The sequence below is a fragment of the Barbus barbus genome (assembly GCF_936440315.1).
Source record: "Barbus barbus genome assembly, chromosome: 35".
Taxonomy (NCBI): Eukaryota; Metazoa; Chordata; class Actinopteri; order Cypriniformes; family Cyprinidae; genus Barbus; species Barbus barbus.
In genome coordinates, this window is record NC_136763.1 from 19,417,275 (window position 1) to 19,437,790 (window position 20,516).

Here is a 20,516-nt window from a genome sequence, read left to right on the forward strand (position 1 = left end):
TATTCAGGCGTATGAATGTATCTCTGGTTTAATATCTTTTGGATGTCTCTTTCTTGATATCAAAATGATCTGCTCTTTATTTCTCAAACAATGATGTACACTATGTGAACGTGAAATACATCATACGATTTTTACTGTACTGTGGGAAGAATTACACCGATTGAGCAGAACAGTCATAAAACATGCAAATGAGGTGTCAAGTGGGATAAAGAAACACTTTCCCGCTGAAACTATGTGCCTTGTTATTGGTCAAACTAACCAAAACGGGTGTTACAGGATCCAGATAAAACGTCTCTCACACCCAAAAGGCGAGGTCGTCTTCTTTTTTACTTTCGGTGCCCTGGAGACACACATATCACCTTGGAAATCTCACGACTCCCCTTTCGGGGGGAGTCCGAGCTTCTGGCAGTTTTAAGTCCTGTAACTTTGTCGATTCACTTCGGACCAATCAACCCATGGCTGGAATGACATGGCTTTCACTCCTAAAGGAATTCATCAGGAATCTACGCATTATACATGCAGCAGGACACTTTACTCAGCATCAACAAAACCAGTGCAAGTAACTGCTTGTTAACTATTCAGATGCGCTTCTAGGCTTTGACCCCTCTTAATTAAGGTGATGTGATTCTCTGATGGTTCGAACAGGTTGTGTTTAAGTGATGAGTAAATCCTGCCATTACACACTACTCTCTTGCGTTCTTCTCTCTCTCTGTCTCTCTCTCTCTCGCCATGCCTTCCTTGCGTTGGTATCTATGTTTAATGTGTGTATGTTTGTGTCTAAATAAATGCCTTTAATGCCTTTATTAATGCCTTTATAAATGCCTTTAAGTCGCGATACATCGATACATACGCGATACATACACCTGAACATCAGCAAAACTAAGGAGCTGATAGTGGACTTCAGTACGAAGCAGGAGCGGTCATACCAGCCGATCACGATCAACGGGACTCCAGTGGAGAGAGTGGACAGCTTCAGATACCTGGGTGTTCACATCACGCAGGACTTGACTTGGTCCTGTCATACCAGCACCCTGGTGAAGAAGGCCAGGCAGCGTCTGTACCATCTGAGACGCTTAAGGGACTTTAGACTTCCCTCTCGGGTGCTTAAGACTTTTTACACCTGCACCATCGAGAGCGTCCTGACGGGCAGCATCACTTCCTGGTTCGGGAACTGCACTATGCAGGACAGACGAGCCCTCCAGAGGGTGGTGCGTTCAGCGGAACGTACCATTCACACCGAGCTCCCTGACCTGCAGAACATCTACAGCAAGCGGTGCCTGACCAGGGCCAGGAAGATAGTGAAGGACCTCAGCCATCCCAACAATGGACTCTTTTCTCTGCTGCGTTCAGGGAGACGCTTCCGCTCCATGAAGGCGAACACAGAGAGAATGAGGAGGAGCTTCTTCCCGCAGGCCATTCGGAGTCTTAACCTCTCTCCACTATAATCACATCACCCCACACTTCCACTTTGCACATTTTTCAAGTACAATCTGCACTAATTTGTAAAAGGTTACGTAAGGATAAATGAGTGGGATTTACATACCATTTGTCTTTAGTATTCCTTTTACTCACTTATACACCTTACTGCACTGCACAGCACACGGACACTTTACCACTGATATACACTTTACTTTTTATAGAATCTATATAGAATCATATTCTATTTTTATTCCTCATATCTATTTTTATTCTCATATCTATTTGCTATTTTATTTTATTGCTAGTTTATTTCTGTATATATGTTTACTGTACTTTTTCTATTTGTATTTTTGTAAACTTGAGGTTTTTTCTTAATTTTGTTGGACAATTTGTTGGACAGTCGTACAATACATTTCACTACATGTCGTACTACGTATGTATATGTATGTGACAAATAAAATTTGAATTTGAATTTGAATTTGATATGAGATTTGAAAAGGGAGAAAAAAGTTTGGCAAAAGGCAGGTTCGAACTCGGGTTGATCGTGTCAAAAGGCACGCGACTTACCATCTAGGTCAATGAAACTGATGTTAAACGACCTTCTTTTTTCAGTGTTGACTATCCCAATCACACGTTGGTGGGCGGCGTTAGTGTAAATAGCCTTTGCCAACAAGGCGGGCTATTTGCAGTTAGTGTAAATAGACACTCCGTTAATTTAAAAGCATTTCATGTCCCAGCAGTACCTGCTATGTACTCCAATGCTCCGGTGGGGTCACTACAGTGTTTGGTTATGCGGTCATGTGCATCAATCAGAGCAAGTAGATCTTCCTGAGTCCTATAAATGGAAAAAAGTTTTAGTTAGAATGTTTTTAATTTTCACGCACCGATATCTGTTGAAATCCTCACCAATGGTAAATCCGCCCTTGGCTCAGGTGTTTGAATGTTTGTCTTTGAAGCAGGACAGAGTGTTAACAGTGTATTCATGGGAGGAGAAGGGGAGTGTCTGTTTTACTGAGGACCACAATTCTTCCCTCAGGAGGTCCCAGGAGGAACCAAGTGCAGGGCTCTAATCCTAACAGAAACTGTATCAGATGATAGATTATACACATCAGAGAGCATTTGTATGCTGCATACGGAATCAACTGATTTACTTTCTCTTAAAAGGAACACAAGTTTTTTTTATAGACCTGCTCTTGTTACATTTACAAACATTCAAAAGTCTGGGGTCGATAAGATTTTAAAGGGGACATCGGATGAAGAGCTGTTTTTGAGAAGGTAAAAACAGAGCTCTAATCAATCATAGCAACTTGTCGAAAATGGGCACCCGACGTCCCCTTTAAAATGTTTTTGAAAGAAGTCTCTTTTGCTCATCAAGGCTGCATTTATTTGATTAAAAATGCAATAAAATGTGTAATATTGTGAAATATTATTACAATTTAAAATAACTGTTTTGTATTGTTATATATTTTAAAATGTACTTTATTCCTGTGATGAAAAGCTGATTTTTAAGCATCATTAGCAGTTTTTAGTGTCACATGATCCTTCAGAAATCATTCTAATATGCCGATTTGCTGCTCAAAAAACATTTGTACAATTATCAGTAATAATAATTCTTCTTATTTTGTTTTTTGAGGATAATTTTATGAATAGAAACAGCATTTATTTGAAATAGAAATATTTCATAATATTATAAATGTCTTTACTGTCACTTTTGATCAATTTAATCCTTGCTTAATTTTTTTTTTAAACTTCTGTATTATATTACAATTATTTCTCTCATTTAAAGTCTGGCAATATTCTGGGAATCTGAAGTGAGGTCTATAAAGGTAAAATTAAATTTTGTAAGTTTTTGGTTTTAACATATTAGTATATGGCATTAAATAACTGTGTTAGCTATTAAAAATATCTTAGAAAGGCTACATTACCTACAACAACAGCCTAAACAGTGCGTAAAAAGATATTTGGTTATATGAGAAATATTGTGGAAACAAATTACATTATTTTTATATATTTTTGAAATAACTTTCACTCATGAATCATTCACATGTGTAATGAGCAAAGCATTGCCTACCTGGGACAGAGTGATGTCTATCACCTTTGGTTATGAGCCACAGTCTAAACTGGGGATGCACAAATCTTCCTGTACTTCCAGCATTTAGAAGCTGGCCGTCTGTCTCCAAATCTGTCAAACACCCAGGTGGTTTAGAATGAGTTAATGAAGTCTTGTAGGTGTAGCTTGCATGTTATTAGAGTCACCTTTTGTAGTGCTGTACACTACTTGTGCACCACTCTGACATCCCAGCAGTCCAGCAGATGACAGTTGTTCAGGACTAACCAGTGGCCATTATGGACAGCGCTGTCTAATGCCGAGAGAACAGCATCTTGATGACAACCAGACCTGGAAGAAATAACACTCAGCTTCACCTGTTGACAATAATGACATGCTGCTTCATAATTTAAAAGTACAGTTTTATTTCATAATAAAATTATTCTTTTATGATGAAAGTAATGATCACCCCTAGCTTTATGGCATATTATGAGCATGTTATCCTACTTAAAAAATATATATTTTTATTTTTTTATTTTAGACCTGTATACCACTTTGTATGGATAGAGAGAGAGAAAGGTCAGGAAATGATGAGGAGAGGAGGGGAAATGTCACAAGTTGGATTGAGCAGTGCAGAGCACATGTGTGTTGACCACTAGGCCAAAGCTCTGACTTTTAGAATTAGATTTTATTTACTTTCACATGACCAGGCCAGTTAAATATGTTTTCATGACCAAAGTAGAACAGTGCCATGGCCTTATTACAATAACAGTCCCCCTGAAGCAACCTGGTAGTAAGTATCTTGCTCAAGGGCACAATGATGGCTCCTAAAAGGAATCGAAACAGCAACCTTCTAGTTTCCAGTCATGAGCCAAAACCACTAAACCAGGAAGAGAACCATGGTTTTATATGGTTATATATGGAGTTTATGCACTTGCTGTATGCATACGCTAGTATTCACATCAAAAATTACTTTACTTACTTTTGTTTTTGTCATTTTGTTTTATATATTTTAATATAGTTATTAATTTGCACTCCAGTTTTGGGTTTAATTATTTTAGTATATCAAATTACAGTAAATTAAATGAGAAATGTTGCCTAGGCAACAAGCCGAAATATAAAAGTTTAGTATATTTAATTTTATTTCAGTAAACATTTATTTCAAGTAATCAAAATATTTTTGGTTTTAATTTAAGTTTCTGTTTTAGTTAACAACCCTGGCTAGACCATCTGATCAACGCAAGGACACCACATCAAGTTTCAATTATAATAGGCCTGTTAAATACAAGTTCGTAACTTTATTTTCAGGTTTATTCGAAATAAATGCCTTTCTGAGCTGATATGCAATTAGAAAAGAGAGAGGTATGGGATCAGAAAAGTGCTAGTTTTAGCACTTGGTTAGTTACCAATACAACATTTCTAATTTTCATTGGAATATTTATAATTCATTTAATTTCATCTTTAATTAAACAATATTTACATAACAATAAACATAACAATATTTAGTCATCAAAAACAAAACTGCTGTGACAGTAACTTACCATTTTATATTTTGTGTGTTTACATTTTATGTCATTTTTATCAGTTTGGGTTTTTTGTATTTCAAATTAACTTATTTCTTTTAGTTTTAGTCATTTTAGCACTTTAATTTATTTTATTTTAGCTAGTTGCCAAAGCAAGATTTCTAAGTGTCGTTTAAGATTTCATTTGAATACTTATATTATTTCACTTTACATTCATTTTATTTAACAAAAACATATTTTAGTTGTTTCAGGTATCAATAATAACACTGCTGTTACAGTAACTCGCCCCTTTGCTGTCCGCTTGGCACTGTGCAACTTGTTTAATCAAGTGGAGAGGGTGAATGCTTACTGGCACTTCATTTTTCTCTGGTAAACATACAACAACAGGACCTTGATTTTTGGACAAAAGGCCGGAGATCATTTCTGCAGAGCTCATTAGAGGGTCTCCAGCATATGAATGCAGCAAATGTGCATAGGCTGAAAGATCCTCTTCCACCGCTGCTAGCCAATGAGGACACAGCGTCCTCCAGAGAATAGCCCACTGCATTGTGGACAAATGAGAGTGAGATTGACAAGGGACCGGTCCAATCACAGTGGACGAAGTAAAGTGCAGATATACCTGCCATAGCTTGGACGAATTCACCAGAGATGATACAAGACCCCAGAAGGGTTCAATCCTCTCTAATATATAAATATCGTCTCAAGAGTGAGTTTGAATCCAACTTGGCAGCTCGGGGACAGACTGTGTGGACGGTGATAAAAAATGCTCTGAAGACTTCAAGTTGCTTATGCCTCTGAGGAAAGTAACTCGTTCTACCTCAGGGCATCCCTCATTGTGCACAATAATGGCAACAGATACTAATAATCTGAATAAAGTGGAATGGCTCTTGAATAAGCGAGGTTTATACTGAGAAATGACATGAGACACAATCCTGTAGGTAATCTCAGATACGACTGCTGTAGACTCCATCTCTCTATGAAATCTCATGTCTGGGCTCTGCAGTGTTAAAGCTGACCGTAAAGTGAGCAGGAATCCTTGAAGAGTGAAAAGATAACATGGGGAAAGTCGGGCCAAACCCTGCAGAGCGTTGTAAAGGGTTGTGGTGAGCTCTGCTATTCTATAAAAATCAGCCATCAGGGCTTTGTGCTGATCTATCTCTTGGGATAGATCCTTGATTTCAGTCTCAAGTTCAAGAGAGACACTCTGACACGTACACACATGTGGAAGGAACTCGGGGTCCTGGAGAAGTGCTGTGGATGCATGTATGACATAGTCCATCAAGGAAACCTGCAATCATAATACAATGGACATTAGGACATGTGCTGTTAGGTATATTTCATAAAGCTTAGCTTTGGCGATGTAGCGTCCAAAGAGCTGAACACTCAGTCTGTATCAGTTCTGTCAAAAATAGGTCCTGAACTTCAGATGTGCTTGGAGACAGATCAATCATTTGAACCTCCTCCAGGAATGAAGTGTGAATTTCTAACAGAAAAGAGTCTGTGAAAATGTGTGAAGGAAAAAACGATCTTTTTTAGGGCTATCAAAGTTACCATGATATTCATTAAGATACACGATGAATACATTTTCATGAGATTAGTTCAAATGTACTCTGTTGACAGTCTTTAAAACAAAAATGTTTTTTTGGTTTTCTAAAAAGGCATTTGGGAATGTCCTGTATTTGTGTTGTTCTTTTCTACAAAGTTTCTCCTAACCACATTTGCCTTTATCATCCTCAGTGGGGGTTGAAAGGCATTCTCTGTAGAACTGCTTTTTGAACTATATTTATTGTGAAAAGCACTATATATATATAAAAAAAAACTGAATTGAACTAAATATGTTGTTCTTCAGGTTTACAGTGCTAAAGAAAAAACTATTTCAAGTAAATATCCTCTTAATATTTAAATAATTATAATAAGTTTAATATAATAACAATATAAAACAGTTCTATTCTGGAAAAAAAAAACATTAAAATATTATCTTAAAATATAATAAGTGCTGCCAAAGGATTAATTGCGATTAATCGCATCCAAAATAAAAGTTTTTGTTTACATTATGTATGTGTACTGCGTATATTTATTATGTATATAAAATACACACACATACAGTATATATTGAAAATATTTACATGTATATACATTTTTTTATTTTATATTATATATAAATATATTTAATATTTAAACATATTTTCTTAAATGTATGCATATATGTGTGTTTGTATTTATATATACATAATAAATATACACAGTATACACACATATGTAAGCAAAGACTTATTTTGGATGCGATTAATCGTTTGACAGCACTAAATATAATATAATATATTACATTTATTTTAATATAGATGTGGTACATGAAAATAAATAGATGCATTTTTTTAGGAAGGGGATCCTATAATCATCAGCATATTTGGGGGTCTTGGTTGGAATTTATTTTGCAAGCCCCTGCTTCAAAGACTTCAAAAAGGATCCTGCAGATGAGTATCCTATACTCAGATACTCATGAGTATGGGTGTCCTGCAGAATCAATGCATAACACATCCTTAATCTCTCACCATGTATCAGCGTTTGCTGGTTTAACAAACGTCTGAAGGATTTGTAGGTTTGATGTTGCTCGTTCAATATGCATCACCAATACTCTTAGACCTGAGGTGGATGAAAGCAAGGTGAGCTTAAACCGTTCACAGTGTAGATTTGAAAATGAAGATCAAAGCAAGACTTTGCAGATGGCTGACCTTCTTTCGCTCCATGAATTAGTTTATCAAGTAACTGTGGATCATCAGCAGTAACTTTAAGTCCATATTTATCCTCCTCATAGGCTTTTTCTTCACATCTTGTAAACTGCCCTAAAACAAATCTCACCATAACTGAAGGATATTTTTTTTAAATGCACTCTAAAAATATGTTTTTTTTAAGGTTCTCTGCACATAGTATAAGTTCTATTTAGAACTGTATCATCCTGATCCATTTTATGCTAAAATGGTTCATTGTCTTAGAGTTAAAGGTTCTTTATTCCCAAATTTCAGATTTTTTCAAATCAAAGCGTCAAAAATCCTTTCAAATCCAATTCATTATTTACTTTCTGAAGCTCACCCATCCAACTACACAGAATGTCAACACACTCTCAACAGGTTCTTGATATTCCTCTTAAAATGTCTATAAATTGAAACTTTTAAATTGTAACTGGTTCTCTTTTCAGTGTTTTTTTTTATAATACAGATCATGTAAGTGTTACCAGCTGTGTTCAGTTGAGGATGCTTCTCTTCACCACAGAGCAAGTAATTGACAAGAATACTGAATTTATGATCCATATTATTAGTTTTTCAATTATTATTAGTTCAGCTATTGTTACACTCTTAAAAATAAAGGTTCCAGGTTTTTGCAGTGATGGCATAGAAGAACCATTTGGGTTCTGCAAAGAACTTTCAGTGATCAGTTTTTAAGAGAATATTTTTTAAGAAAGAATATTTTAATGGATTTGCAAAAGGTTCCATGGATGTTAAAAGTTTTTCAAGGAGCCTTCAATACCAATAAACAACCTTTATTTTTCTGAGTATAAAAGCCAAAGTACCCTATTCTGGTTCTGCTTAGAAACATTTCGTTTTTTTAGTGTGTAAGATATACAAAAAAACCCATTGTCATACTGACCAGGAGGAAACAATGTCTGAGAGCTGGGTTCCTCATCTTTATGATGACCTGTCAGTAGAGGGCAGCGCTGAGACCAAGCAAATCTGTGCCCCCAGAGAAGAACACTTCGGACCAGATCAGTGAAATCTCCATGGACTTGATGCAGATCTAGCCCAAGAATTCAATTTAAGGGAAGTTGAAATGTCTTACTGACGGGAATAGCCACACAGCGGTCACAAGTGAGTGGAGCATCATTGAAAATTGTTGCACGTGGGTCCCCCGGTTCCGTATTCATTTCACCAGTCAGACAAAGTTTATGCCAATTTTGGAGCAGCTCCTGTCAAACATCAGGCCCGAAAAAGACCCAAGTATGTAACAGCAGCTGCTAAAAGCAGGGCATCACCTGGAATGCTGCAAATAGCCAACTTTGCTTCCTGTAATACATAAAAATAATGGGTTACACACACACATTGCTTGAATAATTCTGTAACCCATGAAGAATTTTAGCTACCTTTCCTCCTGACATCTTTAATGTGACGCTCAACCGGTTTGAGAGCAGCACATGACTCCCTTTCTTGAGCTTCTGAGGTACTAATCTGTGCTTTCAGCATCTCCATGTCTTGTCTGTTGAGCTCCAGCCTTATCTCCAATTCTTCTAATCTTTCAAATTGTTTAGCTCCTGCGTACCTAACTTGTCTTCTACCACGCTACAATCCAACCCGCTCCCTAAGGTCGCAAAACTCTGGACTTTTGGTAGTACCTAGGATAGCAAAGTCCACTAAAGGAGGTAGAGCTTTTTCACATTTGGCTCCCAAATTCTGGAATAGCCTTCCTGATAACGCTCGGGGTTCAGAGACACTTTCTCTGTTTAAATCTAGATTAAAGACACATCTCTTTAGCCAAGCATTCACATAATGCATCTTCTTGTACTGCAGTTATATCTGATCAAATGTACATTATTATTATTCTTTAGCTTGGGTTGAACAAATCATTTTTGCTTAGATGGAACAACAGCTACGCTAATTATGTCTCTATTTGTTTCTCTGTTTCTGATTAACATCCCATGGTAACTAGGAATTACAGAAGCTTCAGTCTGGATCCAACCCTTAAATGATCGGAGATGACCGAACACCTGAGAAAAGATGATGCCAACCCCTCAGAGGATGTCAAAGCTCAGACAACATACAGAATTAACAAATTTTGCCATAAGTTAAATATATTAAGGTTCTGCAATATATAAATATATTGTGGAAACTTCATTTCCTGTAGAGCTGCTTTGCAACGATTTGTATCGTAAAAAGCGTTATACAAATAAACTTGAACTTGCAATGATACTAACGGAGGTAGTTTAACAAAAGACAGATCATATTGTGGTGGAGACAACGGAGGGCTGAGGGCGCGAAAAGGTGAGGGTTCACACTTAAATGCTGGTGAATCCAAAAAGTAGTATGCCTATTTGTCAAGATATTGAGCACAAATTTAGGTTAAGACCACCACTTAATACTGCATTACTACAAACAAAACAGCATTTGCATGTCTAGCATTATTATTTAGGCCTACAGTATGTTACCTTTTATTAGAGAAAACTAATTTTGTCTACTAATTTTTCTAAAATAGGTTTTTAAACCATGTAGTTGTTAAATCTCCAAGCCCAACAGTCCACAGGAGCACATTAATTGAACCTAAAAGTACACGTATAAGTACACTTCACGTGCATTAATAGAAATGTTATACAGGTCCTTCTCAAAAAATTAGCATATTGTGATAAAGTTCATTATTTTCTGTAATGTACTGATAAACATTAGACTTTCATATATTTTAGATTCATTACAACACAACTGAAGTAGTTCAAGCCTTTTATTGTTTTAAGATTGATGATTTTGGCATACAGCTCATGAAAACCCAAAATTTCTATCTCAAAATTAGCATATTTCAACTGACCAATAAAAGAAAAGTGTTTTTAATATAAAAAAAGTCAACCTTCAAATAATTATGTTCAGTTATGCACTCAATACTTGGTCGGGAATCCTTTTGCAGAAATGACTGCTTCAATGCGGCGTGGCATGGAGGCAATCAGCCTGTGGCACTGCTGAGGTGTTATGGAGGCCCAGGATGCTTCGATAGCGGCCTTAAGCTCACCCAGAGTGTTGGGTCTTGCGTCTCTCAACTTTCTCTTCACAATATCCCACAGATTCTCTATGGGGTTCAGGTCAGGAGAGTTGGCAGGCCAATTGAGCACAGTAATACCATGGTCAGTAAACCATTTACCAGTGGTTTTGGCACTGTGAGCAGGTGCCAGGTCGTGCTGAAAAATGAAATCTTCATCTCCATAAAGCTTTTCAGCAGATGCAAGCATGAAGTGCTCCAAAATCTCCTGATAGCTAGCTGCATTGACCCTGCCCTTGATAAAACACAGTGGACCAACACCAGCAGCTGACATGGCACCCCAGACCATCACTGACTGTGGGTACTTGACACTGGACTTCAGGCATTTTGGCATTTCCCTCTCCCCAGTCTTCCTCCAGACTCTGGCACCTTGATTTCCGAATGACATGCAAAATTTGCTTTCATCCGAAAAAAGTACTTTGGACCACTGAGCAACAGTCCAGTGCTGCTTCTCTGTAGCCCAGGTCAGGCGCTTCTGCCGCTGTTTCTGGTTCAAAAGTGGCTTGACCTGGGGAATGCGGCACCTGTAGCCCATTTCCTGCACACGCCTGTACACGGTGGCTCTGGATGTTTCTACTCCAGACTCAGTCCACTGCTTCCGCAGGTCCCCCAAGGTCTGGAATCGGTCCTTCTCCACAATCTTCCTCAGGGTCCGGTCACCTCTTCTCGTTGTGCTGCGTTTTCTGCCACACTTTTTCCTTCCCACAGACTTCCCACTGAGGTGCCTTGATACAGCACTCTGGGAACAGCCTATTCGTTCAGAAATTTCTTTCTGTGTCTTACCCTCTTGCTTGAGGGTGTCAATGATGGCCTTCTGGACAGCAGTCAGGTCGGCAGTCTTACCCATGATTGCGGTTTTGAGTAATGAACCAGGCTGGGAGTTTTTAAAAGCCTCAGGAATCTTTTGCAGGTGTTTAGAGTTAATTAGTTGATTCAGATGATTAGGTTAATAGCTCGTTTAGAGAACCTTTTCATGATATGCTAATTTTTTGAGATAGGAATTTTGGGTTTTCATGAGCTGTATGCCAAAATCATCAATATTAAAACAATAAAAGGCTTGAACTACTTCAGTTGTGTTGTAATGAATCTAAAATATATGAAAGTCTAATGTTTATCAGTACATTACAGAAAATAATGAACTTTATCACAATATGCAAATTTTTTGAGAAAAACATGCCAAATATTAATCAAAGGGGCAGTTAATAAATATTATATTTAAGATTTTGTCAAGAGAGTCAAAAGCCTCACTGTAAGGTAGTCTACTAGTTGCAGATCCTTATGGGGGAAAAATCAGCCTATGGAGTTTGCAGGTCTCAGGATTAGTATTATTAGTCAATTTAAACTGAAATTAAAATAATTAAAAAGTTACCTGAAATAAATATAAAATAAAAATTATATAAATATTTAAGCTAACCTGATGTATACATAAATCTATACAAAAATTACTAAAACTTTAACAAATTTTAAAATGAAAACAGAAAATATAAAATTAAAAGCTAATTCAAAATAATAATAATAAATATAATAGTATATCAAAGATAGTAAAATAACACTAGCTGGTCTTAGTTAAACTGGGTTTAAATTGGACTCCTAGCCTTCCTAAGTTGGTTAAGCACCCCAAACTCCATTAAAACCAGCCAGGAGAAAAACAAAACATTTTTGTTTGGTGTTTGAGTAGTTTCAGAATGGTTTTCTCTGTGGTGTCCCATGCATTAAGATGCATTATCAACCAACATGCTGCAGATTACGATTAACAATGATGGACTCTGCCCTCGCTTTCAGTTTTACACCTACCTATTTTCCAGAAAACAGGACTTCTCAGGAAACGTATACTAACCACATTGTTTCATAAATTTATTGCAAGTAATGTCTCACACTGTCCTTGTGTGTCTAAATGGACTGGATCATTAAAAGAAACATTTGAATTGAATGAATATAAAGTTTTGATATAACCAATAGTTGTATTAATGTTTATACACACTAAACAAAATCCCAATTAACAGCATAAGACGACAGTAGATTTGTCAGAATTCAGTCATTTTCTTATGCGTGTCTGCTTTCTTCTGCTCTCTCTGAATGGTCTGTTCCTGAGCCTTCAGCTGCTCCAGCAACTTGCGGGAAGCAGTGAGCTTCTCCTCGATTCGACTGACCACTGTCGCATCCCTGAGGACAGAGAGAAAGCAACGAAAAACAAACTTAGAAAGAGAAACTATTTGAGTGCTAGAGAGAAAGAAACCTCTATTCAGTTAAGTTTTTCAGTAGCCAAATTAACAGCACTATTTTCGAAACAGCACTACTGCAACAAAATTCATTGCTATTTTTGTGTAACTGCAAACAGGTAATAATGAAAAGTGCTCTCTAACTGTACATCTTTTTTGCTTTTTTTACACAAGCAACTATACAAGATAAAATGGAGCTAATATTTTGCATGTATACATGTATGAATATCTTCAAAAGTCTGATTTATCCAGTAGATTGGTTTAGACAGTTCATTTAAATGGATATCATTTTTAAAAAATTGGTCTTACAAAAGCTGCTGGTTCATATAATTAATTTGTTGGAACAAATATTTTAAATTGTTGAAAGTTTTGATAAAATAAGTCTTCAAAAAGTTTGATTCATCCAACCAATTTGATTGGACAACTAATTTAAATTGTTTTAATTTAATTCATCCAAGAAGTTCATTTAAAGGGTTAGTTCACCCAAAAATGAAAATTAGTCCATGTTTTGCTCACCCTCAAGGCATCCTAGGTGTATATGACTTTCTTCTTTCAGATGAATCCAATCGGAGTAATATTAAAAATTGTCCTGGCTCTTTCAAGCTCTATAATGGCATGGGCGTGTGATTGTGTTCAACAGTGCAAATGTAGTCAAATAAAGCACAGGCATTCATATTAAAACGCTCATCAAACGGCTCCGGAGGGTGAATAAAGGCCTCCTGTAGCGAATCGATGCGCTTTTGTAAAAAACTAAATAATAATCCATATTTAAAATGATATAAACAGTTTTGTGTAACTTCCATTATCTGACATGCGTGCATTCACCAGAGACTGCCTTTTCGACGGATTATGTAGGACACCAGCGTAGTGCAAGCGCGCGTGAGTCTCTCAAAAACCAACGTTTGTTTATAGGAGCAAAGGAAGCAAAGTTTCCTTATTTTACCAAAGGAAAACCAGTCTCCTCTTGGCTTTTATCAAAAACATTTTTCTTTACAAATCCTCGTTTTGTGCTTCTAATTTGTGATAGAGATGTAACGGTATGAAAATTTCTGCTCACGACTATAGTGACCAAAATTATCACAGTTATCAGTATTATCACGGTATTGTTCAAATGTGCTGGAAATATTCAAAAAGTACTGACACACAAATCATTTCACCAAGTTTTGTATTTAAAATCAACAAACAATAAATAAAATGACCTTGTTTGCATAAACACTAAACCATTAATATTACCAATGATGTCTGGATTTTAAATGACAACATGACTGACAACAGTTTATCTAATTGCACGTACAAAATTTTCAAATAAAGCTTTGAAAAGGTTTCATAAATTGGTAAACCTCACATTTCAGCCTTTCAATAAAAGGGTTAAGTCAAAATGATAATTGATTAATAAACAATGTATTTTATCTGCTCCATAAATAATTCTAGATACCTTATCTGAATTGTTTAAATGTGTAGAATCCAAATAAATCGTTTTTCATCAACAGGTCAAAATGTACAGAAGGGCATGCAAATTCGGTCCGTTTTTGGCCAGACAGAAACTGCACACAGGCTGAATATGAATGTAAGTCTCTGTAAATCCACTCTCTGACAGCAGGTGGCGCTGATGGAGCAGCAGAATTACAGCTGTTTCCTGTAACCTCCGTGAACAAAGCAGCATTGCAAATAAAACACTACTTTATTAGGTATTACATGGAGCGAAGATGAAAACAAAACGCCATCAAATCTTTTCTGAAGACAGTCAGAACCTTCAGAGGTAGACTCATATAATTAATTCATTCATATATTCATTTGTATAATTCTATTAGCACTCATTTACAACCTCTCAGCTTTTCTGCCATGTTTTCACATAAAACGAATCTACTCTGCTTCTATGCGCACGTGACACTGTTACTGAAAACTGCTATATGCTGGACAAAATTTATTTATCCTCAGTTGTTCAAATCGCGGTAATCTAATACGGTTTTAATGATAATTAAAATATGAAACGGTAATACTAACCGTGGGGAATTTTATCATGATTTATTGTCAAACCGGTAATCGTTCCATCCCTAATTCGTGACTGGCGTTTTATGTTCTCTCTCCGCATTCGTCACTAATCACGCAACGCCGACATCGTACGTCATCCGCCAGAAGGGCTTCCGCTTATGACAGTTAGATGAAGTGAGAAAGATGTGTTTATTACGTTTGAAATATGGATATTTTTCTTACAAAAACGCATGGATTTGCTACAGGAGGAGTTTATTCATCACCCGGAGCCATTTATGGATTCGCGCACTTTATTTTACGTGTTTTGGACTGTGTAAAAGAAACACCCACTGACTGCAATGATAGAACTTAGAAGAGCCAGGACCATTATTAATATAACTCCGATTGGATTCGTCTGAAAGAAGAAAGTCATATACACCTAGGATGGCTTGAGGGTGAGTAAATAACAGGATAATTTTCATTTCACAAATAAGCCAAGTCTGATTTATCCATTGGTTTGTTCGGACTAAATTATTTAAACAATTTAAAATTTGTATGTCCATATGTCCCCAAACAGCATAACATTTTCAAAAGATCAGACGGTAATTTAATTACTTAAGTAGCTTCTGCAACACTGGTAAGGGTAATCAAGAAAGATATTGATGATGAGAAATGAGAAAGAAAGTGTAGAAAGTATACCTTCCATTTCGTCTACTGAGAGACTTTGTGAGTTGCCGAATCTCTCTCTCCACTTGAGATACTTTCTCTGTAGTCTGGAACAGACGAACATTCAGGGAACGTTTGGTGCTCTTTCCGCCCCTGTAGGCCTCTGCACCAGTGACTGATGAGCTTGATGAATGAGACGCAGACTGAGCTGTATCACCAAGCTTAGAGTTCAGGAAATCAAAAACATTGCGGCGGGTTAATGTGGAGGCTTTCCTCTTTTTAGCCTTCGGTTTACGGGAGGCTGGGTTATCCTTAGCGATAGCGGCTGCAGTCTTTCTCTGCGTGAGCTCAGCACATATGTCCAATGAGCTGCCTTTCGGGAGAACCACTGCCTGAACCGGCTCTACTCGACCAGAGAGGGTTTTCCCCAAACCTATGCATACACAGAAACACTCGTTAAAACATACGCACAAGAGATAAATAAGTGGTCAAATGATATGGATATTTTGATAGCCAACAGCCGATATAAAGCCTACACTGACACACATACAGTACATTTAATTGCTAATTTCACACAGCACACAGTGAATATGACATATAGTGCAGCATCATTTGAAATCAATGATCTGAAGTTTGTCTCTTGTGCGTGTTCAGTGACAGCCCAACAATTATGTCAGCATTCAGCTGCACACTCTGACCTTTAAACCCAGAGGACACTTGTTTTTATGCATTCTACAAATCCACACTTCAGAGGATCTCGCAGTTGAATTTGACAAAGTTTGGAAGATTAATGAAATTTTTTATTTTTTAGATATTCAAGTATTATGAAAGCATTATAATATTACAGCAATTGCCTAACAGTTACAAATAATAGAAAAACTTATGTTATAATACTTTGTGTTAAAGAGTCGTGTGTAATAATTTACTCGTCAGAACTGTTAAACAGAGACAGTAAATTAATGAAAAAGCAAAACAGGAACTCTGTAGGCTCAGGCGCCTATGTGCTGACAAAATAAAAGTCCCACTTCCACCATATCAGCCGATGCCAATAATTAAAAAGATAGCAAATATAGGCCGATCGGCCATTAATGCAAACATCTGTTTTACTAGCTTTTAGACTAATATTCACCTACCTTTACCAAGCTCATAACCCATTTTCAGCAAGAGCTTGGAGCCAATGCCACGCGTGTGAGCCTCCCAACCACAAAACTCTGCACTGTTTACCTGGGCCACGTCCTCCTCCCTTGATGCGAATACTGTAATGAGATACAAAGTCAGCTTGATTTCAACAGTAAGTACCCTGTAAATGTGTTGAAGAGCTCTAAACCTTTACATCTGTATTTGTGTATGGCCAGTGAATTCCAGCAACCTGAGACTGAGCTGATATTATTAAAGATTATTAAAGATTATTCTGCAGAAGGTCTATGTTGTAAACACTACCATTTAAAAATTTGGGATCAGTAAGATTTTTGTTTTTGAAAGGAATTTTTGTAAGCAAGGATGCATTAAAAAAGTAGACATTTATAATGTTACAAAAGATTTCTATTTCAAACAAACGCTGTCCTAAAATAAAAAAAAATCCTAAAATAAAAATGTATCAGTTTCTATAAAAATATATTATACAAAAAAAAAAAAAAATGACATTGACAATAATAAATGTTTCTTGAGCACCAAATCAGCATATTAGAATGATTTCTAAAGAATCATGTGACACCGAAGGCTGCTGAAAATTCAAAAAAATAAATGACATTTGAAGATGTATTAAAATAATATTTTAAATTGTAATATTTCACAATATTACTGTTTTTAATAAATAAATGCCAAAAGAGTGCAGAGGAATTGTGGTTAGCTTAAGAGATTTCCTTCAAACAAACAAAAAAATCCCCCAAATTTTTTAATGGTATATAGTGGAATACTGTTTTATGTATTGCAGTAATGAGAATTGACAGCAATGGACTTAATTGCAACGAAAATAATAAAAATATTATTTTATTATTTTAAATTGTATTTTATTCCGAAAATATTCTGAAGGTTTTAAAAATATGCAGTTTTTTCTCTCTATTTTTTTCTTTTCTCTTAATTACTAAAGAATATAAACGGGTCTTTTAAAACTGTAAAACCCAGATATATTTTACTCAGACTACAGTACTGTACTGTAGTTCCTCAGACACTCCAGTACACAACATTCCAGAGGATGTTGTAATTATGCTTTAGCACCTTTAGCATAGCACTGGTCTGTATCATCCTCAGAGTCGGACGAGGAAGAGGAGGAACCATCATCTTGACGAAGAGGAGGAATGATCCCATCAGCCTCCAACACAGCCTCCTTCAACAGCAGCGAGTCAAATTTCACTGTGTACAAGCCACCTTCAATCTCTGGAACAAGAGTAGCACAATGTCTCATGCACTCCTGTAATGTATTGCTCTGTTTTACCTGATCGAGTGCACGTACTGTTGTGTTTTTGTACAGTCTATGTTTGATGCTGCTGCTATATCCCATCAAATTTCCCCTTGGGGATCAATAAGGAATCCCTCTCTGTCTTGTAAATTGTAGGGAAGGTAACACACAAATGATATCATGTAGCAATCTCTGTTCTTCCTTTCTGTTAATTGCAGTGAAAGAACTTAGAAATTGTACCTGATATTCTGGCCGGGTACCAGATGCCATCTTCATGCTTGGCCAAACACGCAGAGCCCGACTCCATGTTACTGATGTCAGCCTCCAGGAAGTCCCTGAGCTCTGATACACACACCACCTCACCATGAGAGTACCTGAAAAACACACACATTAGTCAACAAAACAGCTACATAAAACAAAAATGCCACCATAGACTACCACAACCCGGGGAAAGAATTATATATATACTGGAAAATATAGTTTTATGATAATATAACTATTGTTACACAGTTTTATGAAAACACTTTTATTTTGGTAATTATTAAATGCATTTCTTAATGTTATTTTCAAGGACAAAACATTTTCTTATGATTATTAATTTAATTTTATATATAAGTTATACTACAGATAAGATACTCATAAAATTACTTTGTACAAATTTTTGTATGTATAAATATAGGTACAATATTTTTTTAACAATAAATGTTACCTTGAAAATATGCAACTTTTATGAAAATAATGATTAAAATGTGTGTACTCGCATGTATTAGAGGTGTAAGAAATAAATGGTATAAATGTTTTTCAAATTTGCATTCTTTAATGTTTTCTTTTTTTGTGAAAATTATAATATCTGGCAGTCAAAAAGTCAAAACTCCACACTTTTTTGTTAAAAAAGAAAACCCTAGAAGATGACAGCACCTGCAGTTGTCCATGAAGCGGCACTTGCCCTCAAGGTAGAAGCCGCAGGGTTTCATGCATTTGTTTGTGGGATGAAGGTAAAGCACCCGGACTCGAGCCTCTTCTCCTTCTGGCTCTTCAGGGCAGACCACCATGGCGTTATGGTACTCTAGGGTTCCCCATGAGGTACGGTAAGGAGCATGTACCTTAGTTCCACTCATATCCACCTCTTCCTCCTCATCTTCCTCCTCTGGTTCAGCGTTTTGTTTTACCTCAGCAGAGTCCCCTGACAGTTCAGCATAGAAAGCAGCAAACTCATCCCCTAAAGCCGTTTCTTGAGTAACAGGCGAGGCATTTTGGTTTGTCGAAGGCTCCTCCAAAGAGGCCAGCAACTGGCTTTTTTTGACAGACACCAGGCTGGACTCTGTGAGCTCAATGAGCTGCTGCAGGTCCTCCTTCAGCTTCAGGAGGTCAGCCTGCTCCGCTGAGCCCAAACCAGCAGATAACGCCACCTCCACCTGCTGAAGCTGAGCGCTGTAGGTCTTGATGGCTTCTTCCAGACTGCTTTCATCCATAGTGAGGATCAGGTCCTTACATGACAGGAGCTCACCGAGATGAAACTAAAGGAATAGAGCACACAAAGAAAGGTCCCGCTACATTATGCAGTAAAGTGTTCACATATTTCAGAATCAGCACCTTATTAAAATATATTTAATGTTGTTTGGGATGAGGGTTGTGTAGAGACTATGCAATGATGCCGATTAGCTTTTAAGCTAACGTTACAGACAGCCTAAAGTTAGCACTTTCTGGCTAGCGTTCTGCTGTCTTAATTCAGATACATGGTTTTAAGTTTGTACCCGACTAAAATGACTTAAAAAAAAAATCACGGACTTACATCTGAAATCTGCCGTTGGTCGTGGCATTGTTTTGTTTCTGTATGGTACAGAGACGGTCCGATTTTCTTGGGAGTCGCTCAACTTTGACCTCACTGTCGTCATCGATCAGCTCTTGCTTCCTACATCCGATTTCAGTGAATAAATTATATTAAAAGGAGATAGATATTTGGAAACCAAATTTCTTACGGTTAAATAAACTCAAATTATACATAAACCGTTTGGAACAAATAAAAAATGCTGCCGTGTTTCAAAAACACCGACATGTATTTTATTTTTAGCAGCTATGGTGTGTTAATAACCTGATACCTCCTGTTTTTCTGTTATTAAATAAATACAAGAGCATGAATTTAACTTTGTGTTCAGTATTTTGTATTGAATTCCCACTATACAAGTACATTTTGTGATAAAAAGTAAAAAAAAAAAGCTCATTCACAGTCCTTTTATTATTCTGAGTCCATCTACATGTAAAATAATCAATTTATTTGGCTTTATTTTTGCTGAACTTATTGCTTGCACATTTTATAAATCTTTTACTGTTAGTAATAATTCATATTTGCTAAAATGCTAGAAGCCTATATTGTTTTTGGGAAATAACATTGGATATCCAATCAAGCTTTGTTTATACAACACATTTGGTCTAATATCTTTTCTCAAGAGAATACATTTTAATCATTAAGAATAAAAATATAG

General features: G+C 36.6%; 1 protein-coding gene across 1 annotated transcript; it reads right to left on the bottom strand.

Annotated features, from left to right (window-relative positions):
• Nucleotides 1-12,611: 12,611 nt before the first annotated feature.
• zgpat (zinc finger, CCCH-type with G patch domain) lies at nucleotides 12,612-19,929 on the bottom strand. Its single transcript, XM_079393874.1, has 7 exons — nucleotides 19,826-19,929; nucleotides 18,952-19,550; nucleotides 18,274-18,407; nucleotides 17,853-18,011; nucleotides 16,769-16,891; nucleotides 15,669-16,068; nucleotides 12,612-12,942 (listed from the first exon to the last, which is right to left on the bottom strand). Exons 2-7 carry the CDS (start codon nucleotides 19,503-19,505, stop codon nucleotides 12,804-12,806), a joined length of 1,509 nt encoding a protein of 502 aa, XP_079250000.1. The 5' UTR covers nucleotides 19,506-19,550; nucleotides 19,826-19,929; the 3' UTR covers nucleotides 12,612-12,803.
• Between the last annotated feature and the right edge of the window lie 587 nt (nucleotides 19,930-20,516).

Coding starts and splice junctions, on each gene's coding strand:
- zgpat (XM_079393874.1), bottom strand. CDS start 19,505: ATGGATGAAAGCAGTCTGGAAGAAGCCATCAAGACCTACAGCGCTCAG. Junction 18,408..18,951: donor CGCTTCATGGACAACTGCAG/GTGCTGTCATCT, acceptor TGTGTTTTTCAG/GTACTCTCATGGTGAGGTGG. Junction 16,892..17,852: donor AGACCAGTGCTATGCTAAAG/GTGCTAAAGCAT, acceptor ATCTCATTACAG/TATTCGCATCAAGGGAGGAG.